Source organism: Lepidochelys olivacea (genome assembly GCF_965140295.1).
Source record: "Lepidochelys olivacea isolate rLepOli2 genome assembly, chromosome: 4".
Classification (NCBI taxonomy): Eukaryota; Metazoa; Chordata; order Testudines; family Cheloniidae; genus Lepidochelys; species Lepidochelys olivacea.
The window spans coordinates 134,036,237-134,058,439 of NC_140414.1; the positions used below are offsets into that span (position 1 = coordinate 134,036,237).

Below are 22,203 nucleotides of genomic sequence, written 5' to 3' on the forward strand. Positions count from 1 at the left end.
GACTGCTCAGAGCTCCGGTACGAAACTGCAGAAAAACCTGAGTGTCTCTGGATTAAGTTTAGAAGTGTGTGCAACAAGAGTGATGTAGTGGTGGGAGTCTGCTATAGACCACCGGACCAGGGGGATGAGGTGGATGAGGCTTTCTTCCGGCAGCTCACGGAAGCTACTAGATCGCATGCCCTGATTCTCATGGGTGACTTTAATTTTCCTGATATCTGCTGGGAGAGCAATACAGCGGTGCATAGACAATCCAGGAAGTTTTTGGAAAGCGTAGGGGACAATTTCCTGGCGCAAGTGCTAGAGGAGCCAACTAGGGGGGGTGCTTTTCTTGACCTGCTGCTCACAAACCGGGTAGAATTAGTGGGGGAAGCAAAAGTGGATGGGAATCTGGGAGGCAGTGACCATGAGTTGGTTGAGTTCAGGATCCTGACGCAGGGAACAAAGGTAAGCAGCAGGATACGGACCCTGGACTTCAGGAAAGCAGACTTCGACTCCCTCAGGGAACGGATGGCCAGGATCCCCTGGGGGACTAACTTGAAGGGGAAAGGAGTCCAGGAGAGCTGGCTGTATTTCAAGGAATCCCTGTTGAGGTTACAGGGACAAACCATCCCGATGAGTCGAAAGAATAGTAAATATGGCAGGCGACCAACTTGGCTTAATGGTGAAATCCTAGCGGATCTTAAACATAAAAAAGAAGCTTACAAGAAGTGGAAGGTTGGACATATGACCAGGGAAGAGTATAAAAATATTGCTCGGGCATGTAGGAATGTTATCAGGAGGGCCAAATCGCACCTGGAGCTGCAGCTAGCCAGAGATGTCAAGAGTAACAAGAAGGGTTTCTTCAGGTATGTTGGCAACAAGAAGAAAGCCAAGGAATGTGTGGGCCCCTTACTGAATGAGGGAGGCAACCTAGTGACAGAGGATGTGGAAAAAGCTAATGTACTCAATGCTTTTTTTGCCTCTGTTTTCACTAACAAGGTCAGCTCCCAGACTGCTGCGCTGGGCATCACAAAATGCGGAAGAGATGGCCAGCCCTCTGTGGAGATAGAGGCGGTTAGGGACTATTTAGAAAAGCTGGACGTGCACAAGTCCATGGGGCCGGACGAGTTGCATCCGAGAGTGCTGAAGGAATTGGCGGCTGTGATTGCAGAGCCACTGGCCATTATCTTTGAAAACTCGTGGCGAACCGGGGAAGTCCCGGATGACTGGAAAAAGGCTAATGTAGTGCCAATCTTTAAAAAAGGGAAGAAGGAAGATCCTGGGAACTACAGGCCAGTCAGCCTCACCTCAGTCCCTGGAAAAATCATGGAGCAGGTCCTCAAAGAATCAATCCTGAAGCACTTGCATGAGAGGAAAGTGATCAGGAACAGCCAGCATGGATTCACCAAGGGAAGGTCATGCCTGACTAATCTAATCGCCTTTTATGATGAGATTACTGGTTCTGTGGATGAAGGGAAAGCAGTGGATGTATTGTTTCTTGACTTTAGCAAAGCTTTTGACACGGTCTCCCATAGTATTCTTGTCAGCAAGTTAAGGAAGTATGGGCTGGATGAATGCACTATAAGGTGGGTAGAAAGCTGGCTAAATTGTCGGGCTCAACGGGTAGTGATCAATGGCTCCATGTCTAGTTGGCAGCCGGTATCAAGTGGAGTGCCCCAGGGGTCGGTCCTGGGGCCGGTTTTATTCAATATCTTCATAAATGATCTGGAGGATGGTGTGGATTGCACTCTCAGCAAATTTGCGGATGATACTAAACTGGGAGGAGTGGTAGATACGCTGGAGGGGAGGGATAGGATACAGAAGGACCTAGACAAATTGGAGGATTGGGCCAAAAGGAATCTGATGAGGTTCAATAAGGATAAGTGCAGGGTCCTGCACTTAGGACGGAAGAACCCAATGCACAGCTACAGACTAGGGACCGAATGGCTAGGCAGCAGTTCTGCAGAAAAGGACCTAGGGGTGACAGTGGACGAGAAGCTGGATATGAGTCAGCAGTGTGCCCTTGTTGCCAAGAAGGCCAATGGCATTTTGGGATGTATAAGTAGGGGCATAGCGAGCAGATCGAGGGACGTGATCGTTCCCCTCTATTCGACATTGGTGAGGCCTCATCTGGAGTACTGTGTCCAGTTTTGGGCCCCACACTTCAAGAAGGATGTGGATAAATTGGAGAGAGTCCAGCGAAGGGCAACAAAAATGATTAGGGGACTGGAACACATGAGTTATGAGGAGAGGCTGAGGGAGCTGGGATTGTTTAGCCTGCAGAAGAGAAGAATGAGGGGGGATTTGATAGCTGCTTTCAACTACCTGAAAGGGGGTTCCAAAGAGGATGGCTCTAGACTGTTCTCAATGGTAGCAGATGACAGAACGAGGAGTAATGGTCTCAAGTTGCAGTGGGGGAGGTTTAGATTGGATATTAGGAAAAACTTTTTCACTAAGAGGGTGGTGAAACACTGGAATGCGTTACCTAGGGAGGTGGTAGAATCTCCTTCCTTAGAGGTTTTTAAGGTCAGGCTTGACAAAGCCCTGGCTGGGATGATTTAACTGGGAATTGGTCCTGCTTTGAGCAGGGGGTTGGACTAGATGACCTTCTGGGGTCCCTTCCAACCCTGATATTCTATGATTCTATGATTCTATAACTCACAGAGAAAATACATTTAATCATATACCACTTTGGTAAATTCAGTTATCACTAACAGGCAATGCCATCTTAAAATCAAAGTCAAAATTGTCAGTATTTCATACTATTGGTGCTTAAGAAATATGTAATAATACAATAATGAGAGAGACAAGATAGGCAGGGTAATATGTTTTACTGGACCATCTTCTCTGGGTGGAAGGTATAAGGTGGTCCAGTAAGAGATATTACCTTGCCTCTCTCATCCTTGGACCAATATGATTACAACACTGGAAGTACAATAACAGTTACAAAGAATTATGCAGTCCACTGCTTTAATGGATAGTCCACCTTTTCTTCCATTTCAGAATTATATGATTTTTTTTTTGGCAATAAATGCCTGGCATAAGTCATGACCTAGAAAATATGACTTCTCCTTTCACAGTCCCCTGGGTTTTGTTGGGAAGCAAAGGGCAGTAGGAACATTTTCCCCAGTCATTCTTTTCTGAAGAGGCGCAAGTTTTTTTAGCTTGAGCTGCTGGACTAAGATCAGAAACAATATTTAGTTTCTGTTACACAATACTGTAGTTGCTCCTCTTCTTTACCACTTCTAAGATGCTTTTGAATATATGGCATACCAGAGTTCCTCCACTGTCTTATTCAACTGATCTCTCTGTTCAGGATTAACAAATGCTCTAACTTTTCTCAATGTATATTGGATCATTTTCATATCCAAGTAAAGCAGTGATGACAAAATATATATATATATGCAGTATGTGAACTTAAACGCCCAACAAGAACCTCTCACATACAAAATTTTTGGACTTTGCCTGATGCCTGAAGTTTTTTCTTTTCTTTTTTTTTTTTTTAAATATTCGTTTATGCTCTAGGCCTTTGTTTAGTTCAGTTTTAATGTCTTAAATGATGTGACTACCATTGGCAGTCTTTTCCAATCTAAAAACTCCAATAGGATATTGTTACCAGTTCTCTCAATTTTTATGAATATCAATATGAAAGAAGCTGATGTTACAGCATGTTAAGATGCCCCGGTCATCCAGTCTCATGAAAATACCTATGGGAGAATGCTGGTGTGGAGAAAATTTCCACAAGGATTTCCTCATGAGGTTTCCCACAAACCATTCTGAGGGGATGGAATTTGTGTCTCCACAGAATGGGCTGTGGTCGTCCCCCCACCCCCGTCCCCTGAGGACAAAGTAGATTCTGAGATTCTCCTGCATAACTCTAGAAAATTATGTCTCTGTTAGGCCCTCTGATCTCCTTGGCAAGTCAGGCCCCCTTTGCAAGCTCATCCTCTGGTAATGACAATCCCCAGAATTACTCTGAAGGGACATTCCTTGGTGTGGAGAGGGCTTAAGAGAAATGTAATATAGACTACAGATGAACTACCTTTTCTGATCTCCATGAAGCTAGCGGGGGAAAATGTTGGTCCCCCTGTTACTGGCCCAACCTTCCCCAGTCCAGGTTCACTGTCTATTCTGTATTGATCTTGATTCTTGAACAGGTACAGGAGGATCAGTGTACAGTGGTGCATAAAACCCCTTTTATACATGGATTAGATCTGTTTCCAGATCCTGAGCCTATGAAAGAGTCAATTTTTCACAGTGCGTTATTATTTGAGGTCTGAAACTGATTTTATTTTTTTTTAATACGGATCGCTCTTTTCTATAATACTGTTTAAGACTGGCTTTAAAAAGTGAGGACAACAAACTTAATTAGCCTGTAAAGCAAGAGATGTTCAGAAGTGAAATGTGTTGTGGTAATGAGTGGATTAGCAATATAGATTATGTTTGGTAGTCTTGTGGAGTGGTGCCAAAGAAATAAAAGACTGGCATATTTTACTAAATAGCATATTTCATGTATAAGTGGTATTGTCTAATGCCTACTTATCCCTGCATAAAGGTTCAATAGCAAAAAGGAGGTACAACATGTAACACCAGAGGCTTACTCCATTTCAACAAAGAAGTTTTTAGAAGACGAAACAGAAGTTTTCTACAAAAATACCTTAACTTCAGCAACTTTTCTCTGTGTGAATGATCTTGTTGTTTTCTGCCCTGTTATCTCTCACCCCAAACTCATTTTGAATTATCTTTTTTCCCCCCAGACTATTCTGTAGAGTATTATCTCTGATGCACCTCATGAAATGACATTCCTGCCTTAGATTCAACTAGTGAATTTACAAACACATGAGGATTAGAAAGAAGGAAAATCCATTAGCAAGATGAGAATGTGAGAAAAGGATGGAGGGGAAAAAACTGAACAAGGAAAACTAAACTTTAAAAAAATGTTAAATGATGCAGATTAAAAGCCAAACAGTTACCCTCTTTAATCCACGTTCAGTGAATGTGAAAGCAACTATATTGGAATGGGTATAAAGTTTCCTTATACCATGCTGTTTGCCAAGTCCAACCTAGAGATTATGGACATGAAATAATGTATTAATCTTTAGATCATGTTTACATTATCTGGATGTATGGTATTTTGAGTATCATGTCAAGTTATTTAAATGAAGTTTCAATGCAAAACACTCTGAATTCTGTCCAAATCTTTTTTCTTCAGTGAAGTGTGCAAAACACATCTCTTCTAGTCTTTCAAACACAGCAAATTAAAAAAATATGGAGATAGTGTCCCATTGATCTTCACTCAGCTCTGTAAGCTTTAGCCTTCATCTTTGGAGCCATCTAAATGTTCAGTTCATTTCAGAGCTTTTCTAGGTCATACTGATTGTATAGTTCATTGAATCAACATTGTGGAACAGTAACTCCACAGATTAGCAACAGCACTGTGAAAAATGGTCTTGCCCCTAGAGCCCTGGTTGGCAGGGCAATGTGCAAACAGGAGAAACTGGGATCTACGCCCCCTCCCCTCCCACTGAGCTCTAGTAGGGTAGAGAAATGGAGGGAAGTCCCTCCCCATCTTCCTTTTGCAAGCTCTCCTGAGAAGAAGGGGTAATGTGGGTAATGGTGGCTGTGGCTACTGCCACTGCTATTGTTACCAGGGACGCAGAAGGATGAAAACCGGGAATTGAGGCTGGGAAATAGGTCCAGGAAACAGTGAGTGTGGTCCTGGTGAGCCTGCACTGCATGTAAGGATCAGGCAGAGCCCAAAAGGAAGTTGGCCCCTGATTAGTGACCAAGGAGCTGATCCTAGAGGGGCATTGGGGCTATTTGTGATTGACAAAGGAGACTGTTGCTGATAATGGCATTGGCATGACTTCTGGGTGAATCCTGCCTTCCCAAAGGCTGTTGAAAGGTTGTACTCCCAAAGGTAAGGGGTAAGATTTTGTGAATTCATAACCTGGAAGGGACTCCCCCCATCACAACATAATGCATGATCTCCTTTTCACGTGATGTGCTACTTAGAAGGCTCTAGTACTACACCACTATTTATCATACAAAAATATTCTGCTGCTTACGTCACTCCTATTGAGGTTTTACTGTTTAACTCAGACTGAAGGACTCAGATTGAATGTAAACCTTTTGGCATTGTTGAGTATCCATCGTAGTATGTGTATCCATGGTAACTACAAGAGAAGGTATGGGTGTGTAAGTGCTCTTAAGTAATACAGATTTATGTTTCTTTTGGAAGATGAGAAATGCTAGATATTTATAGGCTTATTAAAACAGCTTGTGCACATTCAAGGATGCACACACATTCTGTAGCAGCAAAATGGATGTCGTTATTGTAAATTTTTAATATGTGACAATAGTTCAGGAATATGGGTAAAAACCACAAGTGGATTTCTCATTCTATTGCTTTGCATGTTGGCAAGCAAACAAACCTAAGAAATGGCAGATCTAATTTAATCCCTGTTTCTTTATTTTCATCATATAATAAGCGTCATCATCACTACTTATGTCAGTCCTGCTGTTGCTTCTTATACAAGGGGTACAACAATGCCCTCCATAGGTTCAGTTTACTTTGATCAAAGTAGAACTTGCACCCTTTAATGTGATCTGCAGCCAGGTAACTGAGGGCAGAATTGGCCTTACTATGTTCAGACATTTTTTTTCCATATTGTATAAATTGATTGTTGAAACAGTGACACGATATTGGCTATTCTTACAAAGCTATCCTGGATATTTTAAACTATTTTCTTGTTTTGTTGCTATTTTAGGTTGTAAAAATAACCCCAATGGTTTAGAATTAAAATTATGACTAGAGTTTAAATGTTTGTTACAGCAAAGTCACAAATTATCTACACATCATTTGATCATGTATTTTCCAACACTGATCTTGCAAAATCTTGTGTGAACAGCAGGAAGTGCAACATTGTTACTCTCCACCACCAGAATGAGCAGAAGCTGTGCATGGTCACATGTAAGCTAAAACACTAGGCATAGTCCTGTGTTGAAATAAACCTTAAACCTTAAACTCCTTGTGTGCCTACTCTCTTGCTCCCAAGAACTCAGAGTAAAAAGAGGGCTGGATATGGATGGAAGCTAGGTATGCTGGAGGGAGACATCAGTTTACGAAACAAAATACTTTTCTGATGCAAAAGAGGAAAGAAAAAAACAAAAATATTATATACAGGCAAAAGGGTTTCTAAATGGAAGATTTTTTACAAAGATTTCCATGAGGCTTCAGCTGCTCTTTAGCTGGGCAAAAAAATTGAAAAAGGAATGCAAGCATAGGTTATGATCCCACAGAAATTTTCTTCTCCAGCTGCTGACCTACAGAAATTTGGCATGCGTGGCTTTCCAGCCATGAATAGTAAACCCTATTCTTGAGTAGAAATCCACAATTTTCTGCAACTGTGGAATGCTGAAATAGGCATTGTGAGAGATGCCATTTCACAAAGCTGGAAAGTCTGATTGCGTCTAGCCCAATTATTATTCAAGGGAATAAGACACAGGGACTCTATAGTCAACAGTCTCCTGATAACTTAATGCTGGATGATTTTTTTTCTGATTGACCAAACGTCAGTCACCAGTGTGATGTTGTGTATAAGAAAGATGACCATTTGTGTCATTGTTGCTACCACTGTTACACAATTACAACAAATAGTGTACAAAATATGTCATATAAGGTGTTGATGGAAAAGTTATGATTTGCTAAGTATGATTATCCTGTGAGTACGCATGTATCATCATTGTATCTGAAGTTATAAATATTGGCTATGTGCTTGTATCTTACACATGTGTTGTATTCCTGGGTGACACCCCTCCAAGTAGATTTGCATCCACGCTAGACAGCTATGTGTTGATGTCCCATTAAGAACACTTCACTCTAACAATGAAACTCATCCCACCCAGCAGTGTTCCCTCTAATTTTTTCCATCGTGTACGGAATGAATTTTGTTATGTGCACCAACATCAAAGTAATGTGCCGATGTGCACTGCCAGTAGAAACAAAAAAACCTAGATATAACATATATTTTTAAAAAGTTACTATAGGGATAATTACTCCAGCCAGGACAGGTTAGACATTTTAGAACTCGCTACTCAAAGAATTAAATTTAAGCATAAAAGAGAAATAAAATTATGAAATGCATAGACAAGTCAAAATAAAATAATACACTTTGAAAGAATAAAATTACAGAGAATATATGTGCATTGCAGGAAGTACCAAGAAGTAACAACAATAATACATGTATGTGTTGGGAGGTGAGCGTGAGAGACAGAGAGAGAGAGAGAGAGTGTGTGTGTGTGTGTGTGTGTGTGTGTGTGTGCGTGGGCGCACTGGCTGCTGGGGAAGTCTATGAGAGACCGTGCACTGTCTCTTTAAGGCACTCACACAGCAGAAGGCTCAGACAACAGCTGAGCTCTCCTGCTCCTGAGCCCTGTCCCGCACTCTGCAGAGGTGGGTACATGGGTAGGGAGAGGTGCAGGAGGGGAACACCCTGACATCACCACCCCTCCTTCCCCCCCCGCTCTGCACAGCAAGCAGGAGGGGCCCGGGAGCAGCTGGCCAGGGGCTCCAAGGCAGAGGGCAGGAGCAATGTGGCTGGGGAGCAATGGGGTGAGTACCTGAACACATGCCACCATGCATGGCTCTGCTAACCAAGTGCGCGGCACTAGATTCATTCCTGGGTGGCCGTGTGACCACGCACCTTAGAGGGAACACAGCCACACAGTAGCTCTTCCTGTAGATGCCTCAGACTCTGAGGGGGCCAGTGGCCACCCCCTGTAATTCAGTAAACTATGTATGGACATGTTATATGCTCAAGTGACCCTGGACTCCATCTTGGTCCAGTAATTCTCCACACCAGGGGCTGTGGACTTTCGTTAGGACAGTAAATTTCCATGCACGTGGCAGAAGATATAAAAAGGCACTTGAGACATCTCCATTTGGTTTTCATTTCCTGCTTCATTTCTCTGGACTGGATTTCTAACAAGGACTGATGACCCCCAATCTGTTTGCGTGGTTCCAGAGAGACTTTTGCAAACTAGCAGTTTATTCCATCTCTGCTACAAACCTGATATAAGGACTTTGCAACCACTTGTATGTATATGACTTGCAATCACTTGTATGTATATTATAATTCTCTTCTTTTCTTTTATTATTAAACCTTTAGTTTTTAGTAACTAAAGGACTGGTATCAGCGTAATTATTATGAGCCCCATTCCAGGCACCCAGTCACAACCAGGTGGGTATTTGGTAGTAGTTATAGTTTTGCCTGAGTGACCATTTTGTTATAGAGTGCAGGCACAGAGAGTAAGAAAGGGACCATAAGTCCTGCAGATTTTAACCCTTTCTGAAAGCCTTTTTAGTGTGGAGATGTGTCCCGAAACCTTCACAGCACAGGCTGGATAAGGGGAAACCTTCCTCACTCAGCATGAGAAGGACAGGGGAGAAGGCCTCAAAACTACAGAAGGTGGAGGACTGAAGAGATGGCGAGCAGTGGGAAGAAGGCCTCCTGCAAGTCTTTCCAGTACTTGAGTGAAGAATCCATCCCCAGTTAATGCTGTAGATGACCAATCATTAAAGATTGGTCTGTATTCCAGTACAGAAGGAGATTTTGATGATTTAAGTCCCAGTACTACTGTTTGCTTAGAAAAGGTCAGTGTAGGAAGACTTGTAGGTGCTGGGGATGCTGCATGCTATGTTGACGGTGTCAGAAGGTCATCTGGCTGTAATATCAACTATAGCACCTATGTAATCCCAGTCAAATCCTGTTGCAGCAAAAGGGAGTCTGGAATCAAAAGGCAAAGGAAATCTCATACTACTGCATAGACTTCCGGTGTCACTGGTACCAATAAAGTTTGAGGCTGTGTTGAAGGTAGTGTGTCTAATACCTTAGATGGAGCTGGTCTCAATGGTACATGCATCAGTACCAGAGCCTACAGCTAGCCTTCTTGATGTATGTCTGTTGTCATTTCTGGGGGGCCATGAGTCTCCATCTGTGCCCTAATCTCAGTCACTGGTTTTTGATGGACCTCTTCCATGAACTTATCTATTTCTTTGTCTCTGAAAAATTGTGTATGTGGAGGCCCTGCCGTTAGAGCCTGCAGTTTGCTTACTCTCCTTGTGAATATTATGGCAATAAGAAAAGCTGTTTTTTGGCAAAAGGGACAGAGAACAAGTTGCTTGAGGCCCAAATGGAGGTTTGATGAGGGCAGCTGGTACAGTGTTGAGGTTCCACAATTGAACCGCTTCTATCACAGGTGGAAAGAGATGGACAATAGTTTTTAGAACTTGGACTACAATGGAGTTAAAAGAAATTGACTTCCCCAGGATTGGAGAATGGAATGCCAAGATGGCTGCTAAATGGACCCTCAAAAAGCTGAGAGAGGATTTAAGATGTATCAAGTAATCCAAAATGTCCTGAATGCATACTAGCATTGGCTGAATTCCATGAGACTGGACCAAACTAAAAAATGCTTCCACTTGGCAGAATAGAGAGATATCGTACCGGGTTTTCTATTGTTAAATAGGGCTAACTGAAGTGCTTCTGAACATCAACCTTCCTCCTTGTCTACCCATGCAGAGTCCATGCCACGAGTACAGAGTGTTCAGTGTCAGGTGTCTGACCAGGGTGTTGAGTCAGGAAGCGGGGGAAGAGGTGTGGGAGGCCGAACAGATAGACTATGGCATTTGGAGAACCAACATTGTCTTGACCAAGCTGGCACAATGAGTATCCGTTTGGAATGATCCGCTTCAGTTTGAGAATAACCTGCAGGATGAGCGGATTGTGGGGGAAAGGCATACAGCAGTACTGATCCCCAGTTCAGATGGAAGGTGTTGGTGAAAGAGCCTAGACTGAGACTTGCTTGTGACCAAAACTGATGTCACTTCTTGGTTTGTTTTTTTTTTATTTATTGCAAACAGGTCAACAGACAGAATGTCCCATTCTCTGAAGATGGGCCTCAGAACACTGCATTTCAGGGGCTACTCATGATTCTGGGAGAAATACCTGCTGAGGTGATCAGCCAACTGCTTCTGGCTCCTGGTAAGTGAGTCGCCATGAGAATAATGCATTCCTTGATGCAGAAAAGCCACAGCTTTATTGCTTCTTGACAAAGCTGCTTAGAGTGAGCTTTCAAAATCTCTAGATGCTGTCTCCAACCTATTGTGGAGATATCAGTAGCTGTAGTCTTGATCGGTGGAGGATGGGCAATGGATACATCCTATCATACATTTTTTTGGTCTGTCCACCACTCTAGGGGCTCCAGGATCGCCAGTGGCACCCTTACAAAGCTGAACTCAGGAGATAGAAACATTTTAACCAGCTTTGAAGTGGATGAAGGCGCAATCTTTCAGGGTGGACTAAATAACTGCATGTGCCCAGGCACACAGACTGAAGTTGAATGACGAGATTGGAAGGACAGACACAGATGATTAATTGTTTGGAATCGCTTGTGCAGGGGAAACAATGTTTGCTTTCAAACTTGTAGAGTCTAGTATGGCCCCGATGAACTCCATTTTTTTCTGTTCACTTTCCCCTGTTCAAAATCAGTCCCAACAACTTGATGAGATTCAGCATGAAGTGAAGTTTAAAGACTTGGTCTTCAAATTTCCCCTCGCTAACCAATCATCCAGGTATGGGAAGAGGAGAGAGGCTGTGGCTGCAGTCATGCATTTGGTAAATATGCATGGGGCTGAGGACAGGCCAGACAGGAGTACTGTTTATTGATAATGTTGATCTGCCATTATAAGAAATTTCATGTGGCTTGGGAAAATCACATGTGGAAGTAGGAATTCTCAGATCGAGGATAGCAAACCAGTCATTTTGATCCAATGCAGGGAAGATTGTAGCTACATACAGAATCTGATATATGATGTACTTGTTGATATCTCAGTGGTCAAGAATAGGTCTCAGCCCTCCCTTCGACTTGGGGATCAGGAAATAACATGAGTAGAATCCTTTTTCCCAAAACTGAAGGGTAACTTCTTCTATGGCTCCTAAATCTCAGAGTCTGAATCTGCTGAAAAAGCAGTGACTCATGAGAGGGGTCCCTGAAAAGGGACAGTGTAGAGGAGTGGGAAGAGGGCGGATGGACAAGAATTGGATGGCATTACCTGATCACAGTTCTTAGGACCCATTTGTCTGTGGTTATTGTTTCCCAAGTACTGTAGAAGTGGGACAGCCTGTTCCCAAATGGAGGCAGTACGGTCAGGAAGTTGATGACTGGTATGCTGCCCTTGAGAGGAGAGTCACATTGGCCGTTTGTGCAAAGCTGATGGAGGATGAGCTGGTGGTTGGTTGAAGTTGTAACCAGAGGGCCTTCTCCTTTCTGACTTGTCTTCTCAAGGAGAAGTCCTGCTGCCTAGCAGGATAAGCCATCTGCCTGAAGTACTTCTGGGAATATTGACAATATTGCTGCTGCGGTTGCTGAGCTCCATAGTGATGACTCTTAACTTCTGGTATAGCCCCCAATGAACATACTGTGGCTGTAGAGTCCTTAAAGGAATGCAGCGTCTCATTAATCTTTTTGGAAAACAAGAACTGACCATTGAAGGGTAAATCCTTTATACTTTGTTGAACCTTGAGAGCTATGGCAGAGTTCTATAACATAAGAACATTAGAATTGCCCTACTGGGTCAGACCAAAGGTCTGTCTAGTCTAGTATCCTGTCTTCCGACAGTGGTCAGTGCCAGGTGCCACAGAGGGAATGAGCAGAACAGGTAATCATCAAGTGATCCATCCCCTGTTGCTCATTCCCAGCTTCTGGCAAACAGAGGCTAGGGACACCATTCCTGCCCATCCAGGCTAATAGCCATTGATGGACCTATTCTCCATGAATTTATGTAGTTCTTTTTTGAACCCTGTTATGGTCTTGGCTTTCACAACATCCTCTGGCAAGGAGTTCCACAGGTTGATTGTGCGTTGTGTGAAGAAATACTTCCTTTTATTTGTTTTAAACCTGCTGCCTATTAATTTCATTTGGTGACCCCTAGTTCTTGTTTCAGAGTAACAGCCGTGTTAGTCTGTCTTTGCAAAAAGAAAAGGAGTACTTGTGGCACCTTAGAGACTAACCAATTTATTTGAGCATGAGCTTTCGTGAGCTACAACTCACTTCATCGGATGCATACCGTGGAAACTGCAGTAGACATTATATACACACAGAGACCATGAAACAATACCCCCTCCCACCCCACTGTCCTGCTGGTAATAGCTTATCTAAAGTGATCATCAAGTTGGGCCATTTCCAGCACAAATCCAGGTTTTCTCACCCTCCGCCCCCCCCACACACACACACAAACTCACTCTCCTGCTGGTAATAGCCCATCCAAAGTGACCACTCTCTTCACAATGTGTATGAATGTACAATGTTCTTGTGTTATGAGAAGCAGTAAACTATGACTGGTGTAGAGAAAGTAGATATGAGAAGTAGTAAACAACACTTCCTTAACACAAGAACTAGGGGTCACCAAATTAAATTAATTTTATACACCTCAATCATATCTCTCCTTAGCCATCTTTTTTCCAAGCTGAAAAGTCCCAGTCTTATTAATCTCTCCTCATACGGAAGCCATTCCATACCCGTAATAATTTCTGTTGCCCTTTTCCAATTCCAATATATTTTTTTTTTTTAGATGGGCTGATCACATTTGCACACAGTATTCAAGATGCAGGCATACCATGGATTTATATAGAGGCAATGTCATATTTTCTGACCTATTATTTATCCCTTTTTAAATTATTCCCAGCATTCTGTTTGCTCTTTTGACTGCCACTGCACATTGAGTGGATGTTTGCAGAGAATAATCCACAATGACTCCAAGTGCTCTTTTTTGCATGGTAACAGCTAATTTAGACCCCATCATTTTATATGTATAGTTGGGATTATGCTTTCCAATGTGCATTACTTTGCATTTATCAACATTAAATTTCATCTGCCGTTTTGTTGCCCAGTCACCCAGTTTTGAGAGATCCTTTTGTAGTTCTACTCAGTCTGCCTGGGTCTTAACTATCTTTAGTAATTTTGTATCATCTGCAAATTTTGCCACCTCACTGTTTACCCCTTTTTCCAGATCATTTATGAATATGTTGAATAGGACTGGTCCCAGAACAGACCCCTGGGGGACACCACTATTTACCTCTCTCCATTCTGAAAACTGACTATTTATACCTACTCTTTGTTTTCTATCTTTTAACCAGTTACCACTCCATGAGAGCACCTTCCCTCTTATCCCGTGGCAGCTTACTCTGAGTAAGAGCTTTTGGTGAGGGACCTTCTCAAAGGCTTTCTGAAAATGTAAGAACACTATATCCACTGGATACCCTTGGTCCACATGCTTGTTGACCCCCTCAAAGAATTCTAGTAGATTGGTGAGCCATGATTTCCCTTTACTAAAACCATTTTTCATGGTCTGTGTGTATAAAAATATCCTCACTGCATTTTCCACTTTTATGCATCTGATGAAGTGAGCTGTAGCTCACGAAAGCTTATGCTCAAATAAATTGGTTAGTCTCTAAGGTGCCACAAGTACTCCTTTTCTTTTTGCGAATACAGACTAACACGGCTGCTACACTAAAACCATGTTGACTCTTTCCCAACAAATTATGTTCATCTATGTGTCTGACAATTTTGTTCTTTATTGTAGTTTCAACAAGTTTGCCCAGTCAGGCTTACAGGCCCGTAATTGCCCGGGATAACCTCTGGAGCCCTTTTTAAAAATTGGTGTCACGTTAGCTATCCTGCAGTCATCTGGTACAGAAGCTGATTTAAATGACAGGTTACAGACTACAGTTAGTAATTCTGAAATTTCACATTTGAGTTCCTTTAGAGCTCTTGGGTGAATACCCTCTGGTCCTGGTGACTTATTGCTGTTTAATTTATCAATTTGTTCCAAAACCTCCTCTAATGATACCTCAATCTGGGACAGTTCCTTAGATCTGTCACCTAAAAAGACCAAAAAGAATGGCTCAGGTTTGGCAATCTCCCTCACATCCTTAGCCAGGGAGACCGATGCAAAAAATTCATTTAGTTTCTCAAGCCTTATCGTCCTTGAGTGCTCCTTTAGCACCTCGATCGTCCAGTGGCTCCACTGGTTGTTTAGCAGGCTTCCTGCTTCTGATGTACTTTAAAAAAAATTGCTATTACTTTTTGAGTCTTTGGCTAACTGTTCCTCAAATTCTTTTTTGGCCTTCCTAATTGTAATTTTACACTTCCTTTGCCAGTGTTTATGCTCCTTTCTATTTTCCTCACTAGGATTTAACTTCCACTTTTTAAAGGATGCCTTTTTGCCTCTCACTGCTTCTTTTACTTTTTTGTTTAGCTATGGTGGCCCTTTTTTGGTTCTCTTACTATTTTCTTAATTTGGGGTATACATTTAAGTTGAGCCTCTATTACGGTGTCTTTAAAAAGTTTCCATGCAGCTTGCAGAGATTTCATTCTTGGCACTGTACCCTTTAATTTCTGTTTAACTAACCCCCTCATTTTTGTGTAGTTCCCCTTTCTGAAATTAAATGCTACAGTGTTGGGCCGCTGTGGTGTTTTTCCTGCCACAGGGATATTAAATTTAATTATATTTATGGTCACTATTACCAAGTGGTCCACTATTACCAAGCTATAGTCACCTCTTGGACCAGATCCTGTGCTCCACTTTGTACTAAATCAAGAATTGTCCCTCCTCTGGTGGGTTCCAGGACCAGCTGCTCCAAGAAGCAGTCATTTAAGGTGTCAAGAAACTTTATCTCGGCATCCCATCCTGAAGTGATATGTACCCAGTCAATATGGGGATAATTGAAACCCCCCATTATTATTATTGAGTTGTTTATTTCAATAGCCTCCCTAATCTCCCTGAGCATTTCACAGTCACTATCACCATCCTGGTTAAGTGGTCAGTAATATATCCCTACCGCTGTATTCTTATTCTTAAAGCATGGAATTTCTATCCATAGAGATTCTATGGTACAGTTTGATTCATTTATGATTTTTACTTCATTTGATTCTATGCTTTCTTTCACAAATGCCACTCCCCCACCAGCACAACTTGTTCTGTCCTTCTGATATATTTTGTACTATGGTATTACTGTATCCCATTGATTATCCTCATTCCATCAAGTTGAAAAAGTGGCTCTGGTCATATGTTGATAATACATATTATTATTGATTAGCCTGTTGATTAGCAATGGACATCTATAGTGCGGAGATAAAATAAATCTTCCTTCCCATTAAATCTAACCTCTTAGACTTCTTTAGGTGTCAACTTATACCTCCCTTTTTACAACCTCTCATTTGCCACTGTTACAACAAGAGAGTTAGGGGCCAAATGGGACTAAACCCACTCATACCCCTGCATGGGGACATAGTACCACTTATCTATATGGTTCACTATAGAAGGTAAGGAAGCTGGGGGATGCCACAAGGCCTTTATGGGTTCCAAAATAGGTTTATTTATAGGGAGAGCTGCCCTCCCTGGTGCCAACAGTTGAATAATGTCCACCAATTTATGGCTATTCTACTGAACAAACTCATCCTGAATGCCCAAGGCTGTAGCCATTTGCCTCAGGAGTTCTTGAGAACACCTACAATCCTCAGGCATAGGAGAAGACAAATCCAGCACTGTGGAATCATCTGGCGAGGAAAAAGAGGAAGAAAATAGAGCCAATCAGACCTCCTGCATCAATACCTGCTCTTGAACAATGGTTCAGGCTGAACCAGTTCAGATGGAGCAACATCAGTCTGTGTCTCCAGCCTGGGTGGCTTGGAGGCGAGATTACCAAAGAGTTCGTTGACCTTCCTCTGGTCTGGGCAGAGGATTGTGACCTTGCAGATAGAGGAACATCCCAAGAGTTCCACAGAGGCCACTGAAGAACAGGATACAGCACTGGATGACTCGTAGGAAGTGGACCAAGAGCCCTTACCCCTACTGTGAGAGCAGTGCCAATCCCAGTATCTATGTTGATCCCCCAGAAGACTCAAAGGCTTTCAAGAATGGTACTTGGAAGGAGAGGGAGAGGCAGAAAATGAGCTTGAGTGTGAAGAACATTCCAAGTAGTCTGATGTCAACAAAGGGGCCGTTCCTGGTGGAGTAAGCAAACATCCAAACTCAGATGATGTCTGGTAGGCAGGCTGTGTTTGTACCGAAGGCAACCCGTGCCTTCAGTACTAGTAGGGGAATTGTACTAACACTTGGCACCAAAACAGATGTCAGTACCGCAGTCAGAGTAGTACCAATCCTGCAAATCCCAAAATTGTTGTTGGTACAGAAGACAGTATCTGCCCCAACAAGCCCATTGGTACCAATAAAGAGTCCAATCTCAGCTCCATGTCCTAGCGTTTACACAGTGCTGAAGATGGTAACAACATATACTCTGCAACTAGTCCAGGTGGTGCCGAGGCAGCAGAAGAGACCACCATGGCAGAGTGCTCCTGATTTGAGAGAGTCAGGAACAGAACAAGTTTGATGCTACCTGATATATCTGTGGAGTTCAAAATTTTGATGCTGACACCAATGTTATTCGTGCTGGACACCACACGGATGGTACCAGAATGATGACATGGTGTTCAATTGCTCTGGTCTCAGTACCAGAGAGCAGGTAGATGGCTCAGCTCTGTCCTGTGCATCAGAGAAATCCTGGTGCCAGCCTGCACTCCTCTTAGAAGAGGAGGAGGAATCTCTCTGAGCTGTGGAGTGGCTCTGGTTAGTTTTGTGAGTCCTTTTCCTTGGAGGGCCCAGTGAAGGAAAATGAGCTCTCTTTCTCCTCAGAGATGAATCAAACTCTGGCTGTGGAACAACAGCCAATGCCAGTTCTGAAGTTCTCTGAGGGGGCAGATGATCTGTGGAGGCCCCTCGTGCCAAAGTGGGCCATGCTGCCTGCTACAAAAGGTGTTGCTTCAAGCACAGGTCTCTAGACACCTGCATTCTCTTTTTGAATGACCTACAAATGAAGCACTTTTCTTTAATGTGCCCTTCTCCAAGGCACAATAAGTACCAAGTGTGTAGGGATAACCATCCTCACACAATAGGCAGTGCTTAAAACCTGGTGAGGGCATTGTACCAAGCTAAATTCTCCTTAACTAAATTACTACTAACTAAATACTAAGGGTACTACTGTAACTTACTATAACTATGCACATGCATTCACAGAAAAAGTACTGTGATAGCAAAACATGAGCTGAGCGCTGGAATCAGTTGCCCAAGGAGGTTGTGGAATATCCATCATTGGAAATTTTGAAGAGCAGGTTAGACAAACACCTGTCAAGGATGGTCTAGATAATCCTTAGTCCTGCCATGAGTGAAGGGGACTGGACTAGATGATCTCTCAAGGTCCCTTCCAATCCTACGATTCTATACCACATGGAATGCTCTGACTCAAGCCACAGGTGGTGAGAAAGAACTGAGGGGAGTTGAGGTGGTGTGGCCCTTAAATAGCCATGGAAGAGGTTATGGAGTTCCAAGGGCATATGTGTCGCCCCAACAGATACTGCTCAGCAAAGTTCTCTGGCTTTGGGCACACGAGGTGTGTGCATACCTGTGTGGAATAAACATTTGCAATCACTCAAAGAAGCACCTTACATGACACCCATTGGTGAACTAGAATGTAAATACCAGATCCAGGGGATCCTTGTAACCCTTATGCACCTCTGTGCCCTCTACCAGTCAGCATCAAGAGGTCCTTAGATCACACCATGCACAGATGGCCCTAGCTGCCAGTGAATTTCATGAAATCCATGTAAATGTTCAGGAATTATGGGTACTGGTGGCTGACACCTCCACTGTTCAGCTGCCTCATTACAAACCCCACTCCCCAGACAGAATAATCTAGGTAAACTTCATGACATAAATCTCAGTTTTCCTCCCCACTTCCAATGGGTTTTCCATGGAAGGGACAATCTGTCCCTAGTTTTAGTAATGCCTTTGAGCTAAAACTGGCTGTCTGCAAACCTCCTTGCAGAATATAAAATGCAGGGTTTAACCTATAAACCCATCATAACCTGGGGTTTTGCTAATTGAGAAATGATTGCCTTTGTCTTGTGCTCTAATGCTTGTGATCAGAGAAAATGTTCACGCTAGATACCCCACAATTTCAATGGGAAGGTCTCCTGGAATGGCATTTTTCATGATGTGTACTTGACTTTTGAACTGACTCTTGACAGTCACACTTCCAGACATTCTAACAAGCCCTTTTTTCCTAAGGGCATTTGGAAAGGCAGTGTGGAAAGAATTAAAAATGAGTATTAACTGTTTGTTTAACTTAACTGTGCTTAGTATGTATAGATTTTTGCATAGAAAACAAATATGTTTAGTGATGTGAGTGTATGTATGTCACTACAGAATACGTATGATTTAACTACTATTAAGATTATCTACGATTTTTACTTTAAAGAGTAGACAGCTAAGAAAAATCTTGAAGAAGCTTCCAAAAACCACTCCTTCCAAATAAACCACAATATTACAGAGCCCTTTCATCATACAGTGTCCAGTATTGTTGCCAACAAAGATATATACTGTTCTATTTTAAATTAATTTGTGTTTGCAATGTTGATATGTGTGACTATATAAAATGATTTAAGTCTCTTTCCCTAGATTTGTTTAGCTGTTTTCACCTTCTTATTTGAACATGTACATATGGTATGTGAGAGTGAGAGCGCTCTCTGTAAATGTTTGGAAGCAGCATCTGTCAGACAATAAAACTTACTAGGAAATATGCTTCTCATTTAAAGCATTTCCACCAGAACAATTTTAGTTTTGGACTCAGTTCATTTTTATAGCTTAGAAGCATTAATAAGATGTACAGAGAACTATACAGTCACCAGAAAACCTGAGTTGTTGGTAATAATCTAAGATAGTTTTAAAAAACATTCTGTGTCTAGTCAGCACCACAGTTTCCCAATAGAAACCTGAAGCAACCGGCATCCAGGAGATTCTGGAAGTCCATAAAAAAAATCAAGCAACAGTATGGAATTCATTTTGTTAAACTGGAAAGTCTAAAGGTTACGATAACTGTTGGACCAAACGGACCCTCTTCAGGCATAAATAGCAAGACTCCTACTGTCCTCTCTTGCAGAACAGCTCAGCTGCCAGCAAAAGCAGGTGCTCTCACCGTATATGAGCTCCAGAGGAAATATTTAGTGAGTACTCAAACCTCTTTTAATGAATTAATGTATTACACAACTGTTAGTGTTTCAATTATGCTTATGCAGTTTTCTCTAAGGACAAAAGCATTTAAAAAGGAGGATTTTGAACAACTGAGTTTCACTCCTTTGCAATTATGTTAATTTTTAAATGTTTTTTCATAGCAAATATGATAGCAAAGTAACATATTATATTTGTAATGTATTTGACTTTAAATCTGTTCTAAAAATTCTGCTTCAACTTTTATGTTACTTCTCCATGCTTTATTTAATTTAATTTAATCTTTAAAATAATAAATGTATCATTAATGTTTTTACAGCAACATTTACCAGTCTAATTAATTCAAGATGTGATTCTAATAAGATTTTAAAAGAAAAATCAAAAACATATTTCCTCATATTACCATGAACAAGTTTAAGATATTTTTTATTTTCCATTAGAAACAGTTGTCCTAGATAGAGTTACAGCTTTGTAACTTACTGCATGGAAACTTCAGTTCTGGAAGTCCTATATGTTCTTAGATGCATTAGTTTTTTAAATGCTTTGTATGTATATTTTCCTTTAGTTCAAAACTTATGCTATATTAAATTTCATTGGGCTACAGTTATTCCGTTTTGAGTCTACAGTGACTAATAAGGCTAACATGGACACTTTTTTTCCGTTTCCATGTGTAGGGAAATGGAAAACCTGATGCTTGGCAACAGATCCTGTAAAGTTATCTGGACGCTGCTTATAACAATTTTAGGCTATACCAGCTGTCTGCCTGTGGGTGATGATTCTGTTTGCACAGCAGAGGAAGTTGCTAAGTACAGCATACTCTTTGTAGGGAAATGGAGTCAGGCTGCTTTCCCTAAGCAGTATCCCCTTTATAGGCCTCCAGCACAGTGGTCTTCCTTGCTAGGTAAGTGAAGTGTGTGCAGTGTCAAGACCAGACAAAACTCTCTACAGTTGTGGGGGGGGGGTTGTTCTTTATTTGAATTTATTGAGAATTCCCTTTAGTAAAATGAAAGTCAAAACTAATGTAGCTTGACAGCTAAACAGTAACATACAGAACTTGCAGCATTCAAAATACTTAGAGAATCTAAAAGTGTTTTCAGTTGGCTTCAGTTTTCAATTGGCTACAGCTGAGGTAAACAGTGGTAAGTTAAATGTTTTACAAAATCCTAAATATTAATCCCCAAATTGTTCCACATCAGAAATAAAACAGAGAAACTGTATCAATTAAGATAATCCAAAGTAGACTTTTATATTGAGAAATGTGTTCCCTTAAATAGGTGTTACCCATAGTTCTGACTATAACATGTGGAAAAAGGATGAATATGCCAGCAATGGTGTGCGTGATTTTGCTGAAAAGGGTGAAGCATGGACATTAATGAAGGAAATAGAAGCAGCTGGAGAAAAAATTCAAAGTGTGCATGGAATCTTCTCAGCTCCTGCCATTTCCAGTGGTACAGGACAAACCTTCACGGAATTAGAAGCACATTCAAGACACTCCTTAGTACGTACATTTACATTTTCATTTTAAGGGTTGCTTACTAGTTTTATACCAGCAGGATGCAAAAGGAGATATTTGAAATGCCACTGATAAGTATCAATATAATGCAAGGAATTGCTAAGAGAATCCAGTTTTAAAGAACTTTTTGAACATAAAATGAAATAAAAAAGCAGTCTGGAATATTTTCTTTTAGAAACCCTCAACTAAAATAGTCAGAAATATGTCTGACCCATTGCCATACTAGAAATCAGACCCTGATAGCCAAGCCTGTAGAGACTGGCAGGTGACAGTTATTTTTTATGATGTTTTTCTTTCACTTCGTAGGTTTCTTTTATTGTACGAATTGTGCCCAGCCCTGATTGGTTTGTGGGTGTTGACAGTCTAAATCTATGTGAAGGAGATCATTGGAAAGAACAAGAAACAGTAGAACTTTTTCCATATGATGCTGGAACAGACAGTGGTTTCACATTTTCCTCACCAAACTTTGCCACTATTCCACAGGACACTGTTACAGAAGTAAGTGTATGTATGTTATATGCATATGAATATGTATTATGTCATACCTGTATATTATGATTTTTTCTTTTAAAAATAACTTATGAAA

General features: G+C 41.6%; 1 protein-coding gene across 2 annotated transcripts in view; it reads left to right on the forward strand.

Annotated features, from left to right (window-relative positions):
* SPON2 (spondin 2) overlaps window positions 1–22,203 on the forward strand; it is a 42,607-nt gene that overhangs the window by 14,635 nt on the left and 5,769 nt on the right. The window contains exons 2-6 of one of the 2 annotated variants that reach the window (XM_084626534.1): window positions 10,904–11,024; window positions 20,037–20,100; window positions 20,779–21,005; window positions 21,379–21,602; window positions 21,924–22,115. In XM_084626534.1, the coding sequence (XP_084482660.1) occupies window positions 20,783–21,005; window positions 21,379–21,602; window positions 21,924–22,115 (639 nt within the window). In that variant the 5' untranslated portion in view covers window positions 10,904–11,024; window positions 20,037–20,100; window positions 20,779–20,782. Of the gene's footprint in view, window positions 1–10,903; window positions 11,025–20,021; window positions 20,101–20,778; window positions 21,006–21,378; window positions 21,603–21,923; window positions 22,116–22,203 lie in introns of those variants that run through there. The other variant, XM_084626535.1, reaches the window with a different exon arrangement.